Source organism: Hevea brasiliensis, chromosome 1, assembly GCF_030052815.1.
Source record: "Hevea brasiliensis isolate MT/VB/25A 57/8 chromosome 1, ASM3005281v1, whole genome shotgun sequence".
NCBI lineage: Eukaryota > Viridiplantae > Streptophyta > Magnoliopsida > Malpighiales > Euphorbiaceae > Hevea > Hevea brasiliensis.
This window is the reverse complement of record NC_079493.1, coordinates 121,906,486-121,933,325: the sequence shown is the minus strand read 5'-3', so window position 1 is coordinate 121,933,325 and position 26,840 is coordinate 121,906,486. Positions and strand designations below refer to the sequence as shown.

The following is a 26,840-nucleotide window of genomic DNA, read 5'->3' as shown; positions in this document are numbered from 1 at the left end:
TAATTTTAATCAAGTCCCGTTTAGCGTTGGTTCCCTACCGATCTCATACTCATTGTGTTTTCCGATCTCTCACACTTGGGTTAATAATCACTTTCAGTTATTTCAACATACTCAGACAATCAAGTGTTTAAATAATTTAGAAATTTTCCAATCATAACCATTCATCGAACAAAAGAGGCATTCCATTTCATTTCATTTCAAGAAGTTGTACAAGTTATTCAGCTGGAGGATCACCCCCAGCCTGATCTACATTTTGTCCGTTCCCTCTTTCACCCTCAGCCTCCTCCTCACTCTCCTCACCTTCATCCTCGGGAGCCAGGTTGGCCATCCAGGAGAAGTCCTCCTCAGGGTAATGCTTCTTGAGCTCAGCCAGGAGATCTCTGTGAGCATTCACATAAGCGTCGGCCACTCCAGTCACTATCTCTTCCTCTTTCACCTTGAGCTCCTCAGCAAGGTGAGCGAGTTGAGCAGCTTCATCGGCCCGGAGCGCTTGCACTTCTTCAAAAGCGTGAGCTTGCTCGGCCAGCTTGTCCTCATAAAACTTCATTCGCCCCTCAAGTTGAGATATGTAGCCCTGAGCGGATGAAAGTTGAGATCGGAGGGAAACTGCCTCATGACCCATCCTCTCGACCTCTTTACCCAGGCGATGCGCCTTCTCCCGTATGATGTGCTGGTTCACCAGGCACTCCACGTTCAGGCTCATGGATCGGGTCAGGATATCATCAAGGTTATCTGGAGACAGCCTATCCCGATCTTCTCGGAGACAGATAGAGGACGCCAAGACCTTAGCGAAACCAGGGTTTTCTCGAACCGTACGATTCTTCTCCAGTGAGTGGACTAAGACTTGGGCACCGCGGGAGATAGTCCTCACGTTAGGTTGAGAAGAACCCTCTTCTACATTCGGAGCGACTGGAGGAGGTGGAGGCAGCTTTTCCCGGCGAGGAGGGGATCGGACCACTTCTGCGATCACCGGTCCCGAAGGTTGAGACGAGCCTTCTTGTATTTCCCTGGGCTCATGCCTGGGTGTCTGCATTTCCTCAACTCGTTTCATCTCCTGTACCTTCCGGGATATCTCCCTCTTTCGCATCCAGCTCTCCTTGGAGGCTTCGCCGCTGGCCATACCTGCACAAAGAAGAGGTCAGTGAGATCGCTAAGGTCCTGAGATCTGAGATGTAGAAAATACCGATGCCGAGGTCAGAGAGCTGGAGTCCGCGATCTTGGCCGGTGATCAATTCCATAGTCCAATGGTGCAGCTCGGTGGTCACTGCATCCAAGCAAGAGAACTTCTCTCTGGACGCCTGCTCCTTCAACTCCATCACCATGGCACCCTCTTCCCTATTCAATACGAGACGCTTCGGAATTAAAGGGCCTTGGTGTAGCCAGCTACGAGGGAAACCCTCAAAGCCATTCGAAATTTTGCTCCTTAGAATGAAGAAGCGGTTCTTCCAGTTTTTCAGGGAGGAGGGCAGATCGATGAAGAGCCCGCAATGTGGCTTCGCCTGGAAAAACCAGTACTCATCGTCCTTTCGACGAGTTAATTTATGCAGTTCGGCGAATACCTTAGGCGTAGGACGGAATCCCTTAGCTCGACAGAGGCCTCGAAAGGCTACTAAGATCCGCCACGAATTCCGGTGAACTTGAGCTATGCACACTTGGAAAATTTTAAGACTTCCTTAAAGAAGTCGTCAAGAGGGAACCGCAGCCCGGCTTTCAACTATTCTTCGTATACCATAATCATGTCGTTCTCTTCGAAGAAATGATCGGCTCGGAGATCGCCGTGACACCGGATAAGTTCATATGAATCGGGCTCAATGTTGTACTCCTGGCTGAATGACTGCAGATCGGTTTCTTGAAGGACCGACGGCAGTTCGTCCATGGGAAGATTCTCTCTCCCTGAAGAAGGCGCATGCCTTGAGGACGTCACTTGTTCCCGAACTAGAACGGAGACTCTAGGAGGTTCAGGTCGCGCCCTTGGCCCGACCACCTCTACTTCATTAGATGACCACGAGAACTGGATGGAAGGAGGACTCGCCGCTCTCTGACCTTCGGCGCTGCTCATTTTCAAAGAAAATAAAGAATTTGAACTAAAAGAAGGATCAAAACCCTTACCGGAGCTTGATCGGAGTCGCAAGAGCTTGAGAAAATGAGAGAATTTCGAAGTTGTTCGCGAGAAGCTGAAAATGACACAAGAGAGCAAATGGCTAACCCCCACCCCTATTTATACTCGTCCGAGCATTTAATGCTCACGGCATCCCAGGCGGTGCATCGGTCAGCGAGATCTGCCAGCTGTTTCTGACATCTCATGAATATTCCAGAAGTTCCATAAAGAGATCGGCTAACTAGAGATCGACAGATTAAGATAAACCTTTTGAATGGCGGATCGGTTTAGGGTCATTTAAATTAAAGGTCAGATCGGGTAAATACTTCAGAGATCGAAAAATAATTAATGCAATAATAATAAAATGATAATTGACAAATAAAATCTTTATTTCCAAAAGATCGGATTACATCATTTGGGCGATCTCTAGAGATCGGATTGCATTAAAATTGGACTGCATCATTTCGGTGATCTCTAGAGATCGGATTGCATTAAAATTGGACTACATCATTTCTGTGATCTCTAGAGATCAGATTACATTGAAATTGGACTACATCATTTGGGCGATCTCAGAGACCGGTGGAACATCCCATCTAAAAGGGGGCCTATGTCAAAGTCAACATTGTGACTGATCCAAAGGATGTCATCGACCGGAACCGAGCCGCTGTCGGAACACCCAATGTGAAGGAAAGCCGCTGTCGGAACACCCAATGTGGTGAGAAGCCGAATAAACTTGGAAGAACAACCGCTAAGGGTCGACAGAACATTAGTAGTCTTCTCGGCTGAAATCGGTTCACCGATTATACCGATCGAACGACTCGAGATCGGCACGATCAAGGTCCGCGATCCAGATCGGTTAATTGATCCAGTTCTCTCACCATCATCAGATAAGGTTATCACGATTATTCGAGCACCGGGGTCGTAAATTTTCAGTCGGGGAATAAAGAGGTCCATCGGAAAGGGATCAACAGCCACAATCATGGCCGGAACATCTGCCGGAGCAGCTAGAACTGGAAAGTAAGAAGGAAGAGAGGGAAATCGAATGAAGAAAGTCTCCTCTGTCAGGGGGTATATATAGGGAAAATCGGGCATTTATTGCTAAGCAGAAAACGAAGCGGACGCTTCGGGAATCGAGGGGAATTAATGCTTTGACCGGACCGGGCCTGATTAAGGGAAATATCGGAATAACAGAGATCGGAAGATGGGAGACCGGTATGCAAGATCGGAGAAGGATCTCGTTGAAAAGACCGGAAAAGAGGGGAGGTCGGGAGACAAAGAGAATAAGACAGCTCCTGGCAATTATCGTCATAATCAGAGCCAAGGTAGTTAAAGCGTTGCAGGAGAAATCTCAACCGCACGCCCCAGAATCGCCCGCATTTCTGACATGCGTACGTCAGGACAGCGCTGTACATCCTAATCTCGGAGGAGAGTTCTCATCCAATTCCAAAAATTGAATTCTAATAAAATAGCCCTTCAAACAAAACTAATATACAACAGTAACTCACTAAGGTTATCTCATTTACTTATGTATCTGGGTAATCCAAACTTAGTGAAAAATTAAATATTCCTTTTTGTTAAAAGGATTAACATTTCCATTCAAGCCCTCCTAACTAATTTATAAAATGCGAAGTTAAATCTACTTACCCTTATTAAGGGACGAGGTGGGGTGCCTAACACCTTCCCCAACCGTTTACGGACCCCGAACTTGGAATCTCTGTTTTGAAGTGGTTTTATTTCAATTTGTCTTCACAAATGGTTTTCTTTAGTTTCCCTCAAAAATAAGGTGGCGACTCCTCATTCTTTTCCACTTCGGTGAGGGTTCGTTCAGGCGACCGCAAAATCCCTTGCGACAAGCATGATCCTTAATTGATCGGTTATTATTGTTTGCCATAGCTTCTATCACTTGTTGCTCTTGCTGTCTTTAAATTATGAGTTCAACTTTTCTTCTTTTTGACTCTGCTCTTAAAGCTTTAGCTATCTTTTCAATCTTAGGATCAAAAATTAAATCAATTTCTGCACTTTTTGTTCTTCTCATATAAAAGATATGTACTTGAAAAATCAAAATAAGAAAATCTCAAAGTATAATGATAAAAAAAAGAAATTAAAATAAAAAAAATAAAATACCCAAATTAACCAAACAATCAATCGTCTAATATCAAACAGAACAATTCTCTGGCAACGGCGCCAAAAACTTGATTGCGTACTCCGCAAGTATACGGGTCATTCAAGTAGTAAAGAAAAGATATCGTCCCATAGAGATTTATTGTTTGAGTACCAAACTATAAAAGTTATGATTATTTGGGCTATTGATAATTTGTGCCAAAAATAGAGTAAGAGATACAATAAATTAAATTGGGAAAAATAAGGAAATTATAATGAATTAAGTAATTAAAAATCTAAGCACTATACTAATTTACTAAAATTTCAGCAAGTAACAAAAGATTTAATTAATTAATGGTAAAAATTAATTCCAGAGTTAAGGTTCATGAAGTAAATTTCATTGGGATTTGGATAGGCAAAGCCAAGATTAAGGGAAATACAAGTTTGAAGGAAGTTGATTCTGATTTTCTTTAATTTCTCTTTCAAGCAAACTAAAGAGTGTTTTAAAGGAAACTAAACCCCATTCTCATGCGATGTTTAATTACCCAAAACTCTTTAAGCATTTTAATCAACTTGAAATTCCTCTTAACCCACTAGTTTATTTCTAATACTAGATGATTAAGTTCATTATCTTAATTATCTATCATAGATTTTTACCTCTCGATCCTTCGATCTAAGATTAAGAACAAAACCTAAACAGTATCAACAATGGATATGTAAATAAGCATACAAGATTAGAATTAAAGCTTATATATACTAAAATTTGGTTAAAACCAGTCTAAATCCACAATAAAACTTAAATCATTACACCCAACTCTGAAATCTTAAGTATCTACTCACTCATGCTTGTATTTACAAGTAGAAAATATAAAATAAAGCAAGAAAATATGAAAATAAAACTAAAAATAAAAGAACTCAGAAGAAGAAAATCCAAATATCTGAAAATGGAAGCTAGAAAACGTCACTTTGCAGGTATTCTTCCTCAAAAAATGGCGTGATTCCCTCTTTCCTTCTTCTTTTGATTTTTCCTCTCTCTTTCTCCCTATGGTAAAAATGAGAATATGATACTTATATATTCCCTCAAGGTTTACCCTAAAAATAATCTCTAAAGGGATAAAAACAAAAGGTGTAAAAGGTGTGAAAAGAGAAAATTTTTCCATGTCAGTAAATCTGCCAGTGCTATCCCACATGCCTCATGTTGATTCGGAGGAGGAGCCTTTAGATTCTGCATGACTAGCTACACGGGGCATGTGGGAGTCCCTGAAACTTTCGGCGTGTTTTGCTTCAAAATCTCTGTTTACACAATCCAGTGTGAATTTACATGCCTCATGTGGATTCCTGCTGGCTAACTCTTATCTTCACACAACTCTCAACACTGGGCGTGTTGAGGCCCTTGAAAGTCTCGGCTGGTCTTCTTCTTTAAGCCAATATTCTTCATTTTTCACGCCACTTTAGGCTTCTAAATCACTTTGAATTTCTTCTATATGGACATTTTTGCCTTTAAACCTTATTCAAACCTATTAAAAACATTAAAATTCCGAAAATCAAATATAATAAAACTAAAATTAACAAATTAACTAAAATAAGTATTAAAAGCATAAAATTACTAAACTAAAAAGGGCAAAATGGATGCAAAACTACTCTTAAATACTTATATAAAATGAGTTTATTAGGCAACAACACTGCAATGTACACCCAATGGGCTGAAAGGAATAGATTTCAAGTTGGAGATTCTCTCTGTGAGTTTATTTCAATTTGTTTCACTTGAAAACTGTCATTTCCTGTCCAAACTTTAGTAACTGTGAAAATAGTAGAGGCTTCAATTTCCAAATAATATCTTACAATTTTAAATCGTTTGTGAATAGATGGTTGAATCATTTAGGACAGAATTGATGAGATTATGCAAATTGCTTGCAGTTGTTGCGCAGTAAAATTTCTTCCAGCAGATTAATATGATTATCAACTTCGAAAACAGTTCTTTTCTCTGTAAAAAAAGAAAGTTCTATAGTTGAAAGTTTGGTTACAGGCAAACAAGTGCTATATAACACATGAACATCTCTTGGGTTGTCTTGTTCTTGCACTGTCACAGTACTGATTTCTTTTGTTTGCAGTATTGGGGTACAAGAATGACTCGGTTTTTCAAGTGGACAAATGGGGTTATTACCACTGCAACACCAGCAAACCTATTGTTGCCTTCAACAATAGAAGGAGCATTTTCAATCTTGACAGGCCAGGACCTTTCTACTTTATTATTGGAGCCCCTAATCACTGCAAAAATGGCCAGCGTTTGATTGTGGAAGTGATGGGTCTGCACCACCAAAGATCACATTCTCCACCATTCATTGCAACTCCATCTGATTCTTATCAGCTGGCACCATCACCACAGCCAAGTTCAGGAGAAATAGTCTCAGTGAGACTTGTTTCAGTCTTGGTGGTTCTTCTTGCCACATTAGTAGCTTTACTATGGTCACCTTAAAACAACTTTCATATGGCATTTATTCTTTGTCAATCGGTGTCAGGTTTCAGCTAGCTGTTGGAATCCTGTATTAAAAATTTGTCTTTTGAGTAATTTCGTAGCTATTGAACATAATTGCTTTCGACATTCCAGGATGAGTTTTGTTTGTTTCCAATGTTTTTAAAGCTTGTTATTTCAGTTGTATGATTTTGTGTCTTACAAGCAACATGTTTGATATTTTGACAGCTACTCAAATTTGGAATTAAATGTCCAAAGGAAAGGTAAATTGTTCAAATCCTAATGGCATAACTATAATCAGAATGTCAATTTTAGCCTTTTAGATGAAGATGTTCATTAATGCTGATGAAGAGGGATTGATGAAATTTCTCAGTTAAATGAGTTTCTTTAAATTTTTTACAAGACAAACTTAAACACTAACCGAAAGGATAAGAGTCCCCCAATCAACCACAATTTACAAGGTTCTTGAAAATTTATCATCAGCAAGACTTCAGGTTTTCTAGTTCTAGTAATTATTGAGTGAATTTGCATTTAAGTTCATTGCAAATCATGTTGTTTGTAAATTGTACCCTGTCAGCATGTTAGAGTTTGTTGATAGTTTATTAAAATTTCTTGACATTTCACCGAAAGAATCGGAAAAAAAAGGACAATTTATTTCTGAAATTATTGGGCAGATCAGGAACAAGCAGATTTCACCATTAGTAGGTGTGATACCCAAAGGATTTTGCACTTTCAACATCAGAGTTGGATGAGTCTGATTGATTGTTGAATAGCACTGGATAAGGTTCGATTTGTTTTGTAATCAAGGTTTTAGAAGGTTGTAATTTCAATTCCTTGTTGACAGCAACAATTCTGCTCTTCTTGCCTCTTTGTTTCTTCCATTTCTGCTTCCTCAACCAGTGTCTAGCTAACTGAACTCCCAGATAGATAAACACAGTTACCATGCTCCCAGCACCAATAGTCAATATAGTCTCAAGCATCCATCTTGTTTTGCGATCATTTGGCAAGATCACCCATGAGGCTGCAACAAAAGCTGTTGCCATGAAAGACAAAGCCACCCATATGACCTTGTGAGTGATCACCATTAGCCTCATTAGTTTTCTTCTCTCGAAGGGGATGATGCTCACTAGAATAATTACAATGCACAGAGATGTGAACAATGCAATGCTGTTGCTCATAGCGAAGATCTTAAAAGCCAAATTTCTACCAACTGTTGACTGGCCTATTAGCGTTCCCTGCTGATAGAAACCCCCAGGGGGATTCAAACCAACAGTAAAAGTAACTGTGGCTATCAGAATGGCTACTAGTATGATTGTGTTTCGAGCATTTTGTAGTCCCTCCCTATGTGTGTCATATTGTCTATTTCGACGATTTCTGTGGAGCTCCCTCTGTTCTTTCCTGTGTCTCTTGCTTAGATACTTGCGTTGATGATGCAATTCTGTTCTTTCTGATGAGGATCCTTGTTCATATTTATCATCCTGGATTTCTTCAGATTGAGAGAGAGCATCAGCTTCAGCAGTGGTTTCATCAAGTTCATCATTGATCACATGCTGATTGTTGGTTTTGTTGCCAACATCATTCCCCATATTCGTCATAAACGTAGGTGGCTTCTCAAATTTTTGATCAGATGCATATCTGGATCCAATTGTCACATTCTGAGAAGTCGAAGTCTCGACCTCTGATGAAAGTTGTGATGTTATAGAGCTATAAGGATAGCCAGATTTCAACAAAGCTCTAATATGCTCAGTTTCACCGGTGACTCTTGCTTGATTAAGAAGGTCGAGTGCTGTATGTCCATGATAGTTTCTATGCTCGACATCAACAATTGCCGTAACGATTATGTATTCTGCTAGCTAGGATATAGTTGAAGGAAAGAATTAACCAGATTAAAATGGCTTACGAGCATTAGAGACCTTTTCTTATTATTATTGTTATTATTATTTTCCATTTTGCTTCTTACAAAACAATCCCAAAGCAAAGCGTAAAATAAGCATGAGACATATGATATATCCTTACTTGATAGCAGCTTGCAGAAACAGCAAGATGTAAGACTGTGTTGCCATACAGATCCGGTCGGCGGAAAAGATCGTTGCTCCCTAAAGTCTCCGTCATTGTGACGAAAGCTTTGCATTTACCAAATTTAGCAGCAAGGTGCATTACTGTTTCTGCCTTTTTGGTGAGAAGCATGAAAGATTTGGGAGCCATTGTCATAAATTCAGTAAGTAGGAGAACGTCACCATTCATTGCTGCAAAGTGCAATGGTGTGTAGGCATTCTTATTAAACCTGTTAGCACACCTTGGTTCTACTTTTAGAATCAATCTTGTAATCTCCAAGAGACCTCTTTCACAAGCGTAGTGCAATGGTACACAACCATCCTCGTCGGTCTCCCAAGCAAATTCTGGCCACCCTTCGAGTACTTTCCTCACAATATCTGCACCAGCAGCTCCACTGAATTGAGTTTTAGGTGGAGCTATAGTTGAACTTGAAACTAGCTTAATTAATTAATTAACCTCATTACATAAAAAGAAGGGATGAGTTCAGAATTCAACAGAACACCAATCCTGCCTTACAGAACCGATTGATTTTCAGACTTTAAACAATCAATTCCCATGAATATTAGAGAAAAACTAATTAATTAGAGGTCTGCTAGTGAACATCAAATAATTCATTAATCTCTTATAAGAAAGTAAAATAAGTTTCAAACTACCGTTAGCAAATGAAGTATCTAAGCTACTTACTTGTGTTTTCTTTTAATATTAAATTGCGTGGACTGATCCTTTCTTGCACAATTCCAGCCAACTCAGGACATAGTTCAGCAATCTTTCTGGCTATTTTATTGTGCCCCATTCTTGAATCCCCAGGTGTAACCTATTCTGCAATGATCGCAGACGAAAGAGAGATAAATAAAGGGGCGATGCCTCTGCACAAGGAGAAAACAACACGGCTTTCCTCTCTGCTTATGATCCGTTCTCAGTCGTCAACCCTGAAGTTCGGCTGGAACTTTCGAAGAATGAGCTTACTGATTTCTCATTTAATTCACATCTTGGAAAGCATGGAATCTTTTAACACTGTAGGTGGAAAGAAAATCTTTCCACTTTTCTTTTGCCTGCTGTCGGGCCCCCAACGTTTTGCTTCGTTCCTTCGTAAGTGGAGAAATTTTAATTCCGTTTTGTAAACAATAATTTTGTAAAAATTTAATTTAATTGATTTTTTAATTATTTTTTATATTTAAAATAAAAAAATTAATTTTTTAATTAAAAATTATTTAAAAAATAATAATAAAATTCATGTATGAAAAAATTACGCTGTAGATTCTGCTATGGTTTGGTTTGATATTGAAATCAGATTGATGTGACTCAAAATTGAAATTAAGTCCTCATCATTCAAAACTCTAGTTGATTAAAACTAATTTAAAATTAAATCAAAATCAACTGATTCATTTTAATACGGTATTGGGTCACCAAAATTTTTTTTATAAATTATTATTTAGTTCTTTGTTTATATTAAAATTAATAATTTAATTTTTATATTTTTCAAAATATAATTTAATTTTTTTATATTTAATTCTGTTAATTATTTAATCTTTTTTTTATCTATTTTTATAATTTAATATTTAATTATGAGATTAGAAAATAATAATAAGAGACAAAAATTAAACGATAATAAAAATTTGAAGGCAAAAAATATTTATCATTAATGAAAATATTCTCTAATTTTTATAATCAAATTTTAAATTTATCAATTAAATTTTTAGGTTTAAAGAATTTATTAATGGGCTTTATTATCACTAAAATAATTGAAGATGGAATATATAAATTAACACTTAACTTTTATTAAAATAATTTAACAATACTTTAAATTTTATTATTATTTATTTGATTTTATAATTTTATTTTTAGAATTAATAAATTTAGTTAAACAAAATTTTAATAAATTTATCTCCCATTTTGATATACCATAATACTAAATTATTCTAATTTTTTTTTTACTTTTTAATTTTAAAAATAAATATACATTAATTTTTTAATGAACTTGTGTATTTATATTATTAAAGTTATAAAAATAAATAAAATAAAAATAATTAAAACTAGCGTCTAGGATTTTATATAACCCATTAATCAAATAATCTTCTAGATTGCTGGACCAATATTAAGATGTTCGAATTTCTCTAATTAATTTATTTGTTGTGCTGTACTCCATCAAATGTACACTTTTCAATTAGCTATTACCTTCTCTGAGCCTTCAAGGGATTCATCTTCCGAGTTCCAGCCACTTTCTAGGAAATTCATATCGGTGGATGATTCTTTTGAAGTGGGTGAAGCCTGAAGGGCTTTTCCAAAGTCTATAACATGATTTTTAAAAATTTAATTTAAATTTTGCATAATCGCAATATTAATTTATATATAAAATAAATTATAATATAACATTATTATTAGTAGAAAGAATACAAGTGATGATGATAAAGATTGTATATATATATGTTGTCTTATTACAGAGATATTACATCTATTTATACATGAGAATATGAGCTAATTTTGACAAGAATAATAATTGCTGTAATTATGCTAAATTAATCTCCTATAATCATGCTAATTGCTGTAATTATACTAAACAAATCTCCTATAATCAAGGTGGTAGCATAGGTGCCAACTTGAGTTTACTTAAGAGATCCTGAAAGCGAGCGGGAGGATGTGTTTTGGTGAATATATTAGCGGTTTGGTTGATAGAGGAGACAGGAATTAAACGTATGGTGCTATGAGCAACATGATGACGTACAAAATGACAATTAATTTCGATGTGTTTGGTATGCTCATGAAATACATCATTATGAGAAATTTGCATGGCACTTCTATTATCGCAATGAAGCATCGTGGCAGAAGAATGAATGACACCCAAATCAGTTAATAACCACAGTAACTAAAGTAATTCAGATGTAGCATCAGCAAGAGCACGATATTCAGATTCTGTGCTAGAACGTGCAGCAATAGTTTGCTTTTTGCTATGCCAGAGATAAGAGAATCACCCAAGAAGAAATAATAACCACTTGTAGAGCGACGATTTGTCAGATCACTAGCCCAATCAGCATTAGAGTAGCAAGATAATACTAGGGAGGAGGTAGAAGAAAAGTGCAAACCATGAAAAAGAGTGCCTTTGATATAACGAAGGATTCGAAGTACTACAGAGAAATGAGTTGAGCCAGGAGCAGACATAAACTGGTTGATTAGATGAACAGAATATGAAATATCAGGTCGAGTAACTGTGAGATAAACAAGACTCCCGACAACCTGTCGATATAAAGTAGGATCATCAAGAGGAGTGCCATCAAGAGGTGTAAGTTTACAATTGAGCTCCATCGGGGTTGATACTGTTTTGCTATCAATGATGCCTACTCGAGAAAGTAAGTCGGATGCATACTTGGCTTGAGAGAGATAATAGCGATCAGAATTTTGAGAAACTTTAAGACCCAAAAAATAGCTGAGAAAACCCAGGTCTTTCATTTCAAAATGCTGATTGAGATAATGTTGTAACTCTGAAATACCAAATGAATCATCTCCTGTTATTATCATATCATCAACATAAAGCAACAGAAGAACAATACCACTATCAGTTCGGCGAGTGAATAATGCAGAATCATATGGACTAGAGAGAAAATCACGTTGAGCAAGAGTGGAACTAAATTTGGCAAACTAGGCCCTAGGAGCTTGTTTTAATCCATACAAGGCTCGCCGAAGTTTGCAAACCTTATGAGGAGAATGATAACTAGGAGGAGGATGCATATAAATCTCTTCTGTTAAATCACCATGAAGAAAAGCATTTTTGACTTCCATCTGGAAAAGTTTCCATTTAGAACTACTGTAATAGCTAAGAGACTGCAAACAGATGTTAATGGGGCCACTGGAGCAAAAGTTTCTTCATAGTCGATACCATACTCTTGAGTGTACCCTTTGGCTACTAAGAGAGCTTTGTAGCATTCAATAGTTCCATCAGAACGGGTCTTGATTTTGTAAATCCATTTGCAACCAATAGGGGTCTTGTTTGGTGGAAGATCAACTAAATCCCAAGTATGAGTTTTCTCTAAAGCCTAAAGTTCTTCAGTCATAGCTTGCTGCCAAAGAGGGTCAGTACTTGCCTCACGATAAGAACAATGCTCATGAAGGGTTGCAATAGTAGAGTAACAGTGAAAATCAGAAAGATAATGAAGAGTTTCTCTTACAAGGGTAGAACGACGAAGAGTACTATTAGGAGGAAATGCAGGCGCAAGTACTGGATTAACAAGAACCTGTCCCGTTTGTGGATCCTGTACCTGGACACCACGGGGAGAAAAAATAACATTTAGTCATTTTTCACACAACTGACCAACAGAAATAAGATTGAGTGCCAAATTAGGGATATAATAGGTGGCGGGGAGATGAAGATTTGAGGTAGACACATGACCAGTATGTGTGATGTTCATTTTAGTATCATTTGCAGTATGGATTGGTGGTAAGAAAGATACAGGTTTTTGCAGAAGATAAGAATTTAAGATTAGTGGTCATATGATTATAACATGCAGAGTAAAAAAGCCAATAAGAATTACCCGGAGTGGCAGACATGACAGCAGGGGAATTAGAAGAAATAACCTGTTTGAATAGTGCCTCAAGATCACTCATGTTGATGGTAGTAGAACCCTCAGTAGCAGCAATAGCAGTGACAGAGGAAGATCCAGGCTTTGAGACATTCTTGAATTTAGAATGCCCTCTTTTTAGTCTTGGAGGGCATGTGGGACAATGTTTAAGAATATGACTGTAAATATGACATTATTTGCAATCTATAGTAGGACAATAAGCAAAAGCATGACTAATTTGATTACAATTCTTACAGAGTTGATTGCCAGATCTCTGATGTGAGGATCGAGTAGTTGCAAGAGCTATTTCAAATTGAGGAGTTTTATCTAAACTAAGATGATTCTCTTAAAAAATAATCTCTTGAATAGCAGTATCCAATGATGGGAGTGGATTTCGATGTAGCAGGGACGCTCAAACGGCCTCATATTCTGGTCGAAGAGCTATTAGAACTTGAATGAGATGAAGATGATCTTCACTGATTTTGGCCTGAGATGTTTGATTCCAAATGGGTTGGACCTGGGCAAAAAAATCATTCACAGATTGACTTGCTTCTTATTTCAGATTATGAAGAGTAGTCCACAACTGATAATAGTAGGCAAATCCAGTGGTCTGATATCGATTAGCCAAAAAATCTCACATTTCTTTTACAGAGTCATAATCAGAAAATTAGATGTGAATGGACGAGACAGAGGTATTGCGAAACCATGTGATGATCTAATGATTTTTACTATCCCAATCCTCAAGACGGTCAACAAATTTTGCATCAGTTCCATCGTTCTCTTTTGTCGGTGTAATGATATCTCCGGTAACAATAAGTCAAAACTTGCGACCTATCAAAAAACTTTTCATTCCTTGAACCCAAATATTATAGTTGGAAACAGTCAGAACCGTTGCAATAGGTTTTGAAATATTAGATTTCTCTATTGGTTTTCTAGTCTGTAGTAGAGTGTATATTGATAACAAGATGAGGAGAAAAAGTAATATAATAACAGGAATGAAAGAATGAACCAAAACAGGTTGTAGAGAGAGAAGAGAGACCCCCGAAACTAGGAATAAAAGCCTTAAGGCTCTGATACCATATTAGCAGAAAGAATACAAGTGATGATGGAAAAGATTGTGTATATATATGCTATCTTATTTACAGAGATACTATATCTATTTATACTTGAGAATATGAGCTAATTTTGACAAGAATAATAATTGATGTAATTATACTAAACTAATCTCCTATAATCATACTAATTGCTATAATTTTGCTAAACAAATATCCTAAAATCATGTAAAGACAGATTTTCTTATAATCATGCTAACAATTATGATATAAAGGATGTGACTGTTGTATTTTTATTTTCTCTGTGACGTATTAATTGTGCCTATAAAATTAAGAATGAATTATAATTTAGTCTTTAATATTATTTTTATTAACAAGTTGATACTTATATTTTAAAAAATTCCTTAAAACTTTCTTAAATTTTATTTCAGTTTAGAAGATATTTGATTTAATTGTTAAGTACAACAACCGAACTTATTTATTTGGTAGATGTTTTAAAAAGGCAATTGAAAATTAATAGGTTACTTATCAATTATCTTTTTTATCAACTTTAATTATAGAATTGTTTATAGACTGCTCTATATTTCTTTTATTATTTGACAAAAACGTCACTATATTTTTAATTATGACGGCACCCATTTACAAGTTCTTTCTCATACTGGCTTCTATATCTATTAAATACGGGTTTAACGAATTTTATATCACTTCAATTTTATTATTATTATTATTATTATTATTATTATTAACTCTTACGTGTTTTGGATGAATGAAGTATTTTTCATGATAGGAAACATTCGGGTATTGCTCATTTCTTAGGTTATTGGATTTATATCTACATGTATTTTTTTTAAGTTTAATTATAATTTTAACTACCGCATCTGATTGACAGCGAGACTTAAATATCTTTAAATAAAGAATTATTTTACAATTATATTTTTAAAATTATTTAATTTTAATTTTTATATTTTAATAATAAATTTTAAAAAATATATTTTAATAATAAAATAAATAATATAATAAATTATTAATTATATATTTATTTTAATAATAAAATAAATTATAAAAAATATATTATTATTAATCATTTTACATATTAATAATAATAAATAAATATAATTTTATCAAATATTTAATATAAATCAACCATCAATTATCATTTAACGGTAACAACCGTAAATTATCAATAATTAATTATATTTAATAGTTAAATTAAATAGGTCCTTAAACATTTATATCTTTCATTTCATTCAGCTGGTTATACTTAAAGAAGACTAAAATACCCTTACAAAAGTCAGCAATCACGATGTTTTAATTTATTTTTTTTTTAAATAAATGGATAAAAGTGTTAACCATGATAAAACTCAAAAATAAAAGTCATTTATTTAGAATTTGATTGATGAAATATGTTAGAATACGCTTAGAAAATGAATAAAGAGATAATTTGTTGGATTTAATGGAATTAAAATTTAAAGAAATTTAATGAATTTTTAAAAATACGGGATAATTTGTTAAGAACTGAATTGTAAATCACTCTAAAATAAAAAAAAATAATAATAATAAAAAGTGAAGAATTCCAAAGACAAAGGGGAGTTCCATAGAGGAAGCATAGGATTGAGTAATGATAGAAAGTGAAGAATTAAGAGAAGAAGAAGAAAAAGAAAAATCTGACGATAATGATTAAATTAAACAAGAGAGGTTTCCAAATCAGCTGGAGGTTTTATTTTATTTTTTTAAGCAATTTTTTGATACTTTTGAAAATTACTATTGGAAATAGTGATTGTCAAATTTCGAATTCTGATTTTTTATACTGAGGTAAATACTCCATTATTGAGCTGCTAATTTAATGATATTATTGTGAGTTTTTTAAAAGTATATTTATAATATGGAGAGCAGTTACTAGAATAGAAACTCTCTTGAGTTCTCTCATCTCAGTTCTAAGTGTTTTTGTAACATGGTATCAGTTCTAAGTGTTTTTGTAACATGGTATTAGAGCTGTGATCTTTGGAACTTGTTTGTTTTCTGATTCACCTATATAGATCTTGTTTCTATCTTAAGAAAATATAGTAAAAATCTGCAAAATTAACATTGAATATGGAGGAATTTTTAGAAACCCATGAACAAAACCCAGAGAAGAGTCGTCCATGGGGCAAATAGGATTAATGGAATTAATCTTCAAATAGGAAGGGTTCTGCGCTTTGGAGATGCTGTTAAGAAGAAGAATTTCACTAAGGAGCACAAATATTGTGATAATTGCAAGGCAACTACACCAACTGAACCAAGGATTTTGTGGAACATGAATCTTGCAAGGATGGTACAATAGGAAGTTGCCAAATACATGAAAGGCAAAGATGTGGAGAAGGTAAATTGTAGTGCAAATTGTTCCAATTTTGCAGGTAAATATCCTAATTTGTGCTTTTCTAGTATGAATGATACTAAGATGGGAACATGGATAGTTGACACATGAGCAACCAGTCACATGTGTTCTAACTTCAATTACCTGATTAACCCATGCAAACAGTCCCATATAAGCCTTGTATATCTCCCTGATGGATCTATTCAACGAGTTACTCATGTGGGAAATGTAAAAGTTCACCCAACTTGACCTTAACCAATGTTCTGTATTTTCCACATTTCAAATATAACCTACTATTTGTTAGCAAACTCATACAAAATACAAGCATGATAGTTCATTTCTTACCTTAATTTTGTATCCTGCAAGACCTTTTGACTAGAAAGATTGTAGCTATTGACAAGGCACATGCTGGTCTCTAGAAGTTTGATTCTTCATTCTTTAATTCTCAGTTCTTTGCAAATATTGTGTCTTCAGTCAAATTTGATTTTCAATTAAGTGAAACCTGTAATACAGTTCGTATGAGTAAAGATTTTGACATTTCTCTATGACATTCTAATTAGGTCATGCACCTAAATCCACAATTGCTAAAACTCTGGATTTTGATGTATCTAATGAAAATTTACCAGTTTGAGAAGTGTGTCCATTAGCAAAACAAGGGAGATTACCTTTCCCTGTTAGTAGTACATCCATTACTGAAATATTGCTTTACTTCATGTTGATTTGGGGGAACCATCTCAAGTTACATATATCAAGTTACATCCATTTTTGGGGCTAGATATTTCTTAACGTTGGTAGATGACTTTAGCAAAGCAACCTAGACATGTTTGCTTCATGATAAAACCCAAACCTCCTCTATGCTTACTACTTTTTTGAATATGATGTAAAACTAATTTACCAAGTCAGTAAAAGTCATCAGGACAGATAATGTCACACCCTACCCCTCTGTAAGGTATAACATGATCCCGTAATATACCTAATGAATTACCGAATTTCACCTATCAATAACCCATTAAATATACTACAAGGGATTTTGAACTAATTTCTATTCATTTTAAAGTTTAAAGAAATGTTGAATAATTGTTAAAAAGCCTTTAGTTGAAGTTTAGGTCATGAATTCAAATTTTGATTTATCTGAAATTTTGAAAATTTTATAAAAATTTTGACAGAGTACCGGCTAAAATTTGAAAAAACAGTTTTTCACAACCTGTTAAAACACTCTTAATATGAATATTTTCCACAACTCCATTTAATATCAACACCATTCAATCTCAACCAATACAATTTCAACAAGTTTCAGTATCATTGAAGTTAATGCAATTTATACATAAAATTCTCAATTCAAGAAAAGAAAACAAAATAATATTATTACAATTTTGATTGTACAACTGCTCATTCGATTCTATAAATATATATGTACAAATAATTTACATCAAAAGAAATGTACAAGGGTATAAAATATTATACCCGTAAAAGATCCCAAAATATGTTTCTCTGTAGCTATAGCAACTCACTCTACTACTTTATCTTTCTCTCTATCTGCGACAGCAAGAAAAAGCCATCGCTGAGTAATTTACTCAGTGGTGCACAACAATAAATTTTTAAAAGTCACAAGAAAAATAATCATTCATTTGGGAACAAAATTTAAAAATTTTCACAATCACAGTTCTCAAGTTGAAGTTAAGATTTTTAATAACAATTTATCAAAATAAATTATAAACAATAGTGTTGCCAATAAATACACAACTTAGGTCATGACACAAAATTTCACGATCAATGCCGTGTTATACACCACGACAAAGCAATCTACAACCTCACTAACTGAAATTAATGAGAGAGGTGGCTAGCTAGCTATATGAGTACTCATCCGATTTCAAACTCAACTGGCAAGTCAGAGAGGGAAGAATATAATCAATCTGAACTCTATAGATAAAGGAGGAACACAATAATATTGTCATGCCAAGTGTGATTTCAAAGTCCAATTCAAAACCAAATCATTCAAATATTTCATACAATTCACAAATCATATTTCATTCCAAATTTTTTATTTACAAAGTAGGCTACACACTATTTTTTAAATAAGATTTTCAAAGACATAACAATCAAAATTATTCACAGCATTTATTTCAAGAATTGTCAAGTAGAAACAAAGAATTTTAAGTTTGTTGTGCATAAATCTCTTATGTTGCTTTGACTTAGTCCACTCTTCCTCCTTCCTTGGAGGGCTCCTTTCCCACTGAAACACATAATTAGGGCGTTTCAATATCCATCCAAATCATTTCTAAATAATTAATCCAACAATTGAATTTTGCATACTTAATTTACTTATAAATTCACCTAAGGGTTGAGTTCTTTGTATTTAATAATATTGTGGTTACTATTCATATTACTATTCATGCAAATTTTTCACTTTTTCATAATTAATTGGTATACCATTTCTAAACACATGGTCATACCACATTTTAGGTCACAAATTTGTTGGCATTGGTTGCCAATTACAATTCAAGGCCTATTAGATGAAATTCTAAAATTTCAGATTTGATCACTTAAGATTACTATTCCATTAGACCAATCTATAGTAGAAATTTGACTAAACTTTCTCCATCAAAGTTGTTCCTTAATGTGTCTAGTTTAATTCCCTTTTTGAATCACTCCATTTGGAGTTTTGTAGCTCAAGTTATAGTATTTTTACCATAACTAGCCGGATTGATCATTTCCAGATTTTCTGGGCAAGTTTTGGTTCTGACAGTTTTGGTGACCTAACTTTGGTTAGCAATTTGACTAGGTTATGGTCAGAATTTGGATTTCTGTTCTTCATGAAAGTTGTTCTACTATGTATAAGCTTTCCAATGGTTTAAAAATCAGGTCATTTAGACCTCTCTACACAAAGTTACGCCCATTTGAACATATACTGTTCATTTGGTCAATTCTGCCAAAAATTAGGGCACCAATTCCGGGTTCAACCTAATTTTAGACCAACTTATGGTCAGTTTTTGGGCAAGGTTTCTTCATAAAAAAATATAGCATTATGACCCTAATTTCATCTCCAATTAGTCTCACACCAATTGGAGCAACACAATTCAACTTATGGCTTGTTAACCTAGCTGGACTCATTAGTCCAGAATTCCACAATTCCATATCCACAACTCAACTCAATTCCAATTATAAATTTACAATTCAAAACACCCTAAATGACCAAAATTAAGCATCATACACATTAATTGGTCAATAATTTTCAAAATCCCCAATTTCCCTCAATTTCTATAAACCCTAATTTGTCATCTTACTAATCCATGCAATTTCATGAAATTTCTCTTCACTAAACACATATACCACTTCATCTAAGTCCCAATTCACATCCAACTAAACTAAAACACATTAAAACCCTAGTAAACCATGGCTGGCCGAAATTTCATCTCTCCCCACATGCATGATTTTCATGTTTATTTACATAATTTATCAATTTCCTCTTATATTCATGCATATACACTTAATTAAGTAGAGAGAGAACTCACCTCAAAGATGCTCTTCTCAACTTCTATTCTTTCACTTTTCTTTCAAATTTCTTGCTTCAATTCTTCTCTTCTAGGGTCAATTAGGAGTTTTCTATGGTTTATGGTTAGGGTTTATGATAAGAAATCAAGCTTTGGAAGCTTGAATTGGCTTGTTAATGGAGAAATTTAGAGAGAGATTTTGAGAGAGAGTGGGAAGGCCAAACAAGAGGAAGAATACCCAATTTTCTTTTCTTTTAATGTTTGTCTTTTTATGATATCATTATCCCCAAATTTTCAAAATTTAAAAATTATAAATTTTTATTGTGTCATTGATAATGTCATAAAGCATTTAATTTGAATTTTTCATTTCCTTTTTCCTTTCTTTCCCTACACTTCTTCATTTTTAATCTATTTTTCATAATTTTAATTTCTTACATTTTAATGGATATTCAGGCCAAGAGTCACCTCTAAGGGTGAATTGATCATATTGCCCTTTATCGGTCTGATCAATTTTTTCAATAGCACTGAGTTACTTCCTGAACTCTGATTCAATTATTTGAGCTTGTTCTTTATTCTTTTCTATGATTTTCATAATACGGTTAGCTTCGCAATTATCCTTAGGCCTGGAGTATCATAGGGTCCCACACAAAATTAGGGTAGTAACTGAGCTCGTAGTCACTTCCCGGTTCGATCACCCATCGCCGGGACCTCGGCTCATTTAACTGATTATGCTTTATTTTTTTTATTTCCATTTCACCTTCATATAATTTCTATTAACTTTTATTTATGACTTTTCTAGATGGCATAAATATAGTTCTAAACATTCTGACTATCCGAACGGACACTAGTTATCGAAATAATAAAATGTATAGACTACTTAATATAGGAGTATTACAGATAATGGGTCTAAATTTGTCAATACTACAAGTCAAAAACTTTGCCATGATAAGGGAGTTATCCATCAGAAATCTTACCCATGTACTCCCTAACAAAATGGTGTAGTAGAAAGGAAACACCAACATTTACTACAAATAGCCAAGGCCCTCATGTTGTAAGCTAGCATGCTAAAGAAATTTTGGGGTGAATCCATTCTTAAAATCACATATATTATAAATAGACTACCTACATCAACTCTCCAGTGGTAATCTCCTTATGAAGTACTCCACAATTAGAAACCAAACTACCAAATATTAAAAACATTTGGGTGCCTTTGTTTTTACTAATACTAAACCACACAAATTAAAGTTTGAACCTAGAGCCACAAAAATTGTTTTTCTTAGATATGTGTCCAGTAAAAAAGCATACAAACTATATGATCTCACTTAAAATACAGTTTGTATATCAAGAGATATCATTTTTCATGAGCCTATCTTTCCTTTTTAACATAAACCTTTACCTGACACATACATTTCTTTGCCCATTCCTGCAACTCATCTAGACACCTTAAATACTAAATTTCATAATACATATTCTTTTGATTCAGTTAGTATTCCTCCAATCCCACATGGTGTTGATTCTTTAATTACTTATGTTCAACCTACTTCTAATTCATTAACCCCAAATAATTCACATTTACTTCAAAATTCTCATTCCCTAGTAGAACCCTATATTAGAAAGAATATAAGACTCAAATCCAAAATTGCTTGGTTACAGGACTTTGTTGCAAATGTACAAAATTCAAATGCAAATGCCTTAATCAATGCTACATCTATTGGTCAGTTGGATCTGCCAAGGATGTCTCTGTAACATCCCTAATTTTTAAATTTATTATTTTATGGGTAAACATTAGTATTTATTTTATTAAAAATTTTGGAAAATTATTTGAAATTTTTCGAATTTTAGAAATAGGATTTGATTTTGAAAATCAATAAACTTTGTTAATTTTTGCGAATTAATTTAAAGACCACGTGGCAAAACTAAAAATATATGTAAAACTAAAAATATATTTAGACTCTACACATTTTTCTGAGTTTTCTAGAAATTTTTCAGAATTTTTGGGCCTCGTTTTTTATCCCAAGGTAGAGCAAAAATTTAATTTTGGGTATCTTAAATCAAACTGGTCAAATCAAATCGAACCGAATCAGGCAGGTTCAATCGAACCGGTCCCCTTCCTTCTTTTCTTCTCCTTCCTTCTCTCTCCCCGAAGCCCCACTTCTCCCTCCCGTTTCTCTCTCCTCCCTCTCCCTCTGCACCGGCCACTGCCTTCCCTCCCCTCCCAGCGTCGCCGGTGACCTTTTTCGCCCCTTCCCCTCAACTGGCTGGCCTACAGGTCACCAAAAAACCGCACCAAAAACCTTCCCTAGGCGCGTGCGTCGCTTCAATTTCCTGGGCGGATTCCGACAAATTCGACCACCAATTAAACTGGGTCTTGCCCTAAAACCCATCTATACCTTGAGAGCTTTCCATAAACACTAAGAACACAAAAATCCATCCAGCAGTTTATCCAATTTTTGTCCGAAAAGTTTTAGCCCATTTCGATTTTAGGGCTAGATCTCTCGCAAACCGTGAACCCCACGAAAAATCTGAGAGTACCAGAGTGCTCCCCTCGACAAGAGCTTCGCGGCAATACTCATTTCAAATTTTTCTGTCATTGTTTTTCAATGGGTCCCACAGAACTTCGCAGTATTTTTTCGGGCATTAAATGAGCTTAATAAATTTTGTAAAAATTATGTACTAACCCCCGTGTTGTAGATTTTGCGTAGGTATGCTCATTTTGTGAAAATTCGACAGTTGCTCGGGCTAGCAATTTCGGGCAGGGCAGGCAGGCAGGCTATCAAAAAAGCTTCAGAATTGGTCGAGATTATAGGCTACCTCACCATTTTCTGACATCCCGGACGCGTCCCAAGGGTCAAAATTGGCATAGATAAACCTGAACTCTCATTTTTCTTAATTATCTAAGCTTGATTTCAATTAAAAATCTATAAAATATTCATGGTAAGTTAGAAAATTATAATTCCTTTTGCATTAGCTTAATAATATTGCTAAGGACTGCGGAACAAAATTTTAAAATTTTTAGAGCTCATTTGGGTAGTTTTTGCAAAGGGTTAATTGTAGGGACTAAATGATAATTTTTCAAATTGAGGTTGTTGACTATTTGGATGGGCCCAGGAGGAGCCATGTGATGTGATTGAGTGGTGGTTGTGTGACTTGTGGATATAGAAGTGTATTTTGAACCCTTTTGCAGGTTGGGTAGGTTCTAGGTATAGGGGAGACTCTGCCGAATTTTCGACACGACTTAGGGTGTTTTTGGTTCTTTTTAAGCTTGTATTGATTCAATTGTATTAAATAATTGTAATAAAATTGTTAGGTGAGCCGGGACAACTTTTCTCCTCTGTCCAGCCGCCATAGTGACTTCGGTTTACATCTGTGAGTAAAGTATTGATTTTAATTATAATTTCAATATTATTATATGTTCAGGCATGCCCATGCATCACTTATAAATATATATCTATGTAGTTAAACACTAGGTAGGTTTTATATTGTATTCTTAATTGATGAAGTGCCATGAATATTATTTTATGGTAATTTGGAGTAGTGTACGTGTGTTGGCGTGCGTGTGGTGTGTAGTGTTAGATATGGACAGGACGGGTAGATGCAACTGGAGCTTGACTCGCTGGGACCGGATCCTTTTATGGATAAGTCGGGGTAGGCACGGCTCAAGATGATCTCGCTAGCTCCTACATTTGGTCTATTAAGTGAAAGTCTGGCTTGAGATGTACTCGCTGGTAGAGGTTGGATTAAGAGAGCTATATAGGGGATCAACTTCCATATGTGTACTGTTTGCATATTATATGGGTGTGTGAGTGTTCTAAATTACCTTTTGCTGTTATGATGTGATTTGTATGAAAATTATAATGGTATTGCATTCCACTCTTTAAAATTCATTAGCTTTAGATAGCTATAGAAATTGTAGTTAAAATCAGTGTTTTACTCTCTGAGTCTAACACTCACTCCTATTCGCCTTATTTTTTCAGGATACAGGAGATTTCTTGTTGAGTTCTAACCTGCGTCTCTCCCTCGCAGGTCATCTATTAATGTCTGTGATATTTTATATAATTTCACTAACTTATAGAATTTCGCATGTGTTAGAAATATTTTATTTGAATTGGGTCTGTAATATAATATCGTGTTGGATCTGTAAATTTATTAGATATATGTATGATTGGATTGAATGAGGAAGCTGAGCTCCCATTTGATTTTATGACATTATGAGTATGTGGAGTGTGAGCTGAGCTCTCCAAATTATTATATATTGTACTTACAAGTCGGGCGAGTCAAAAACTTCCCGTTGTATGGCCCATGTTATGGTTGGATTCCGTCCGATTGTTTTCTTAATATCGGGCTTAATATGGGCCTTAGGATTGGATTAAGGAATAGTTAGGCTTACTATGGGCCTTGGAGGCTTTAGGCTAGCCCAGGTCCTAGTGCCGGTCCAGCCCATAGGTTGGGTCGTGACAGTCTCCTACTATGTATCCCTCACAATTTGTTTTTCACCCAAATTGCCTTGATTTTATAGCAAATGTGTTGCAATCTATTGAACCTACTCATTATTGTCAAGCTAGAAATGACCCAAATTGGGTTAATGCTATGCAAAAGGAATTATCTGCACTAGAAGAAAATCATACCTGACAGCTCAGCTCTTTACCTCCAAATAAGAAACCAATAGCTTCCAAGTGGGTGTATAGAATTAAACACAAGCTAGATGGGACTATTGATAGATATAAGGCTAGGTTGGTTGCTAAAGGATATAACCAACTGCTAGGGATTGACTACATTATAAGTTTTTCACCCATTACCAAACTAGTCACAGTAAGGCTTTTCCTTGCTATTGCTATTGTTAGAAATTGGGCTATCCACCAGCTTGATATTAACAATGCATACCTCCATGGCTACATTGATGAGGAACTCTATATGTTACCTCCTGATGGGTAAGAAAAAGCTCAACCAGGTCAAGTTTGTAAACCGGTTAAGTCATTATATGGGTTAAAACAAGAAGGGAGGCAATAGAATAAGGAATTTACATCAAAATTAAAGAAGCTTGGCTTCCACCAATCTGCATTAAACCATTGTTTGTTCACTAAATCTTCTGGTGCTACATTTGAGGGTTTATTGGTGTCTGTTGATGACATCCTTATTACGGGTGCAGATGAGTCTTTAATTATTGCCACCAAGAATTACTTGCATGATCAGTTCACTATTAAGGATATGGGATATGCTAAGTACTTCCTAGGTATTGAATTGGCTAGATCCTCTTCTGGGTTATATCTTCATCAAAGGAAATACATAATGGATATTTTCACCAATGCTGGTCTGCAAAATGCTAAATCTATTGCTTATCCTATGGTAAAAGGCTCACATCTCACTAATACTGAAGGAGAGATAATGACAAATCCAGAAAGATACAGGAGGTTCGTAGGGAGATTGCTTTATTTGAGAATTACTAGACTAGATATCACGTTTGCGGTACAACAATTGACCTAATTTCTTCAGTGTCCTCGCATTCCACATTGGAATGCTGCTATACACATTCTTAAATATTTGATAGGCTGCCCATCTAAAGGAGTTTTCTTCTCGGCAGATTCATATTTCAAATTGAATGCATTTTGCGATGCTGATTGGGCAGCTTGCTTGGACACCAGGAGGTCAATTAGTGGTTATTGCATCTTTCTTGGATCCTTTTTAGTGTCTTGGAAGACTAAGAAACAGAACATAGAGAGTCGATCTTCAGCAGAAGCAGAAAATCAGAGCATGACTGCAACTGTTTGTAAACTCAAGTGGATTTCTTATTTGTTGAAAGACTTTCAGATTGCTCCTTCTCCACCAATCAATCTTCACTGTGATAACCAAGCTGCATTGCATATAGTTGTCTTTCATGAAAGAACCAAGCATTTAGAGATAGATTGTCATGTGGTTCGTAACAAGGTCTCTAAAGGGTTTATCACTATTGTTAAAGTTTATTGCAAAATGCAACTTGCTGACCTATTCACGAAGCCCTCGTCCAATTCTTCATTTCAATTTCTTGTTTCCAAGCTAGGACTAGTGAGTCCTCACCAGTCTCTCACTTGAGGGGGGGCTGTAACCATCTTAATTTTTTAGCTAGCTAATTTCTAAAAGTAGGTAGCTAATTCCAGTTGGTTAGGTAGTTAAGAAAAATCAACAATGGCTAGCTAACAACTAGCATTTAGCTGTAATTTTCCCGCTAATTTCCTTCCCCTTTCTTCTTACTGATCAGTTGTATATAAGAAGAGCAGTTACTAGAATAGAAACTCTCTTGAGTTCTCTCATTTCAGTTATAAGTGTTTTGTAACAATGTGCACTAGATGCATCTAGTAATCTCTCAATTCCTAATTACTCCATGTCCAAGTAAAAGGTGCCGATTACTTATGTAGAAAGGTACTAGTTGCAGGAAATTCTAAATATATGGCCCACCAGTGCACTTTCAGTGGAAGTCCATTATAAGAAGACATGAAAATATAAGCAAATGTTATGCAACATATACTCTGCTTAACTGCTTTGGATGAACATATAAAATTCTTAAAAAGGGCCCCAAAAGCATTTTCTTTCTATTATATGAAGTCAAATTTATAACCTTACTAATTTAGGATTCATTTGCAAGTTCTATCATTTTAAACCAACCACCAAAAATGGGACTATATTCAATCAGAAAT

General features: G+C 35.1%; 3 protein-coding genes across 4 annotated transcripts in view; 2 read left to right on the top strand and 1 right to left on the bottom strand.

Annotated features, from left to right (window-relative positions):
* Positions 1-6,837, top strand: part of LOC110637483 (early nodulin-like protein 7) — a 37,989-nt gene extending 31,152 nt beyond the window's left edge. The window contains exons 2-3 of the mRNA XM_021787597.2: positions 5,872-5,937; positions 6,310-6,837. Of these exons, the coding sequence (XP_021643289.2) occupies positions 5,872-5,937; positions 6,310-6,674 (431 nt within the window). The 3' untranslated portion in view covers positions 6,675-6,837. The remainder of the gene's footprint in view (positions 1-5,871; positions 5,938-6,309) is intronic.
* A 469-nt stretch (positions 6,838-7,306) lies between these two features.
* On the bottom strand, positions 7,307-9,804 carry LOC110637482 (ankyrin repeat-containing protein At2g01680). 2 transcript variants are annotated; one of them, XM_021787595.2, is made up of 3 exons: positions 9,411-9,804; positions 8,688-9,103; positions 7,307-8,524 (listed from the first exon to the last, which is right to left on the bottom strand). In XM_021787595.2, the coding sequence occupies exons 1-3, from the start codon at positions 9,517-9,519 to the stop codon at positions 7,370-7,372; spliced, it is 1,680 nt and encodes a 559-aa protein (XP_021643287.1). In that variant the 5' UTR covers positions 9,520-9,804; the 3' UTR covers positions 7,307-7,369. The 2 variants fall into 2 exon arrangements, with proteins under 2 accessions (XP_021643287.1, XP_021643288.1); XM_021787596.2 differs by having other exon boundaries at positions 8,688-9,120; positions 9,411-9,803.
* Positions 9,805-16,441: 6,637 nt separating this feature from the next.
* On the top strand, positions 16,442-26,238 carry LOC131169262 (uncharacterized mitochondrial protein AtMg00810-like). The gene is made up of 3 exons (XM_058128333.1): positions 16,442-16,639; positions 25,276-25,515; positions 25,663-26,238. The coding sequence occupies exons 1-3, from the start codon at positions 16,442-16,444 to the stop codon at positions 26,236-26,238; spliced, it is 1,014 nt and encodes a 337-aa protein (XP_057984316.1).
* The last annotated feature ends 602 nt before the right edge of the window (positions 26,239-26,840 follow it).

Excerpts from the sequence above, each read along its gene's own strand:
- LOC110637482 (XM_021787595.2), bottom strand. The coding sequence starts at position 9,519 with ATGGGGCACAATAAAATAGCCAGAAAGATTGCTGAACTATGTCCTGAG. Across the intron at positions 9,104-9,410 it reads AATATTAAAAGAAAACACAA|ATATTGTGAGGAAAGTACTC; the intron begins GTAAGTAGCTTA and ends CTGCTGGTGCAG. Across the intron at positions 8,525-8,687 it reads TTTCTGCAAGCTGCTATCAA|CTAGCAGAATACATAATCGT; the intron begins GTAAGGATATAT and ends ACTATATCCTAG.
- LOC131169262 (XM_058128333.1), top strand. The coding sequence starts at position 16,442 with ATGAACAAAACCCAGAGAAGAGTCGTCCATGGGGCAAATAGGATTAAT. Across the intron at positions 16,640-25,275 it reads ACATGAATCTTGCAAGGATG|GGTTTATTGGTGTCTGTTGA; the intron begins GTACAATAGGAA and ends GCTACATTTGAG. Across the intron at positions 25,516-25,662 it reads AATCTATTGCTTATCCTATG|TGTCCTCGCATTCCACATTG; the intron begins GTAAAAGGCTCA and ends TAATTTCTTCAG.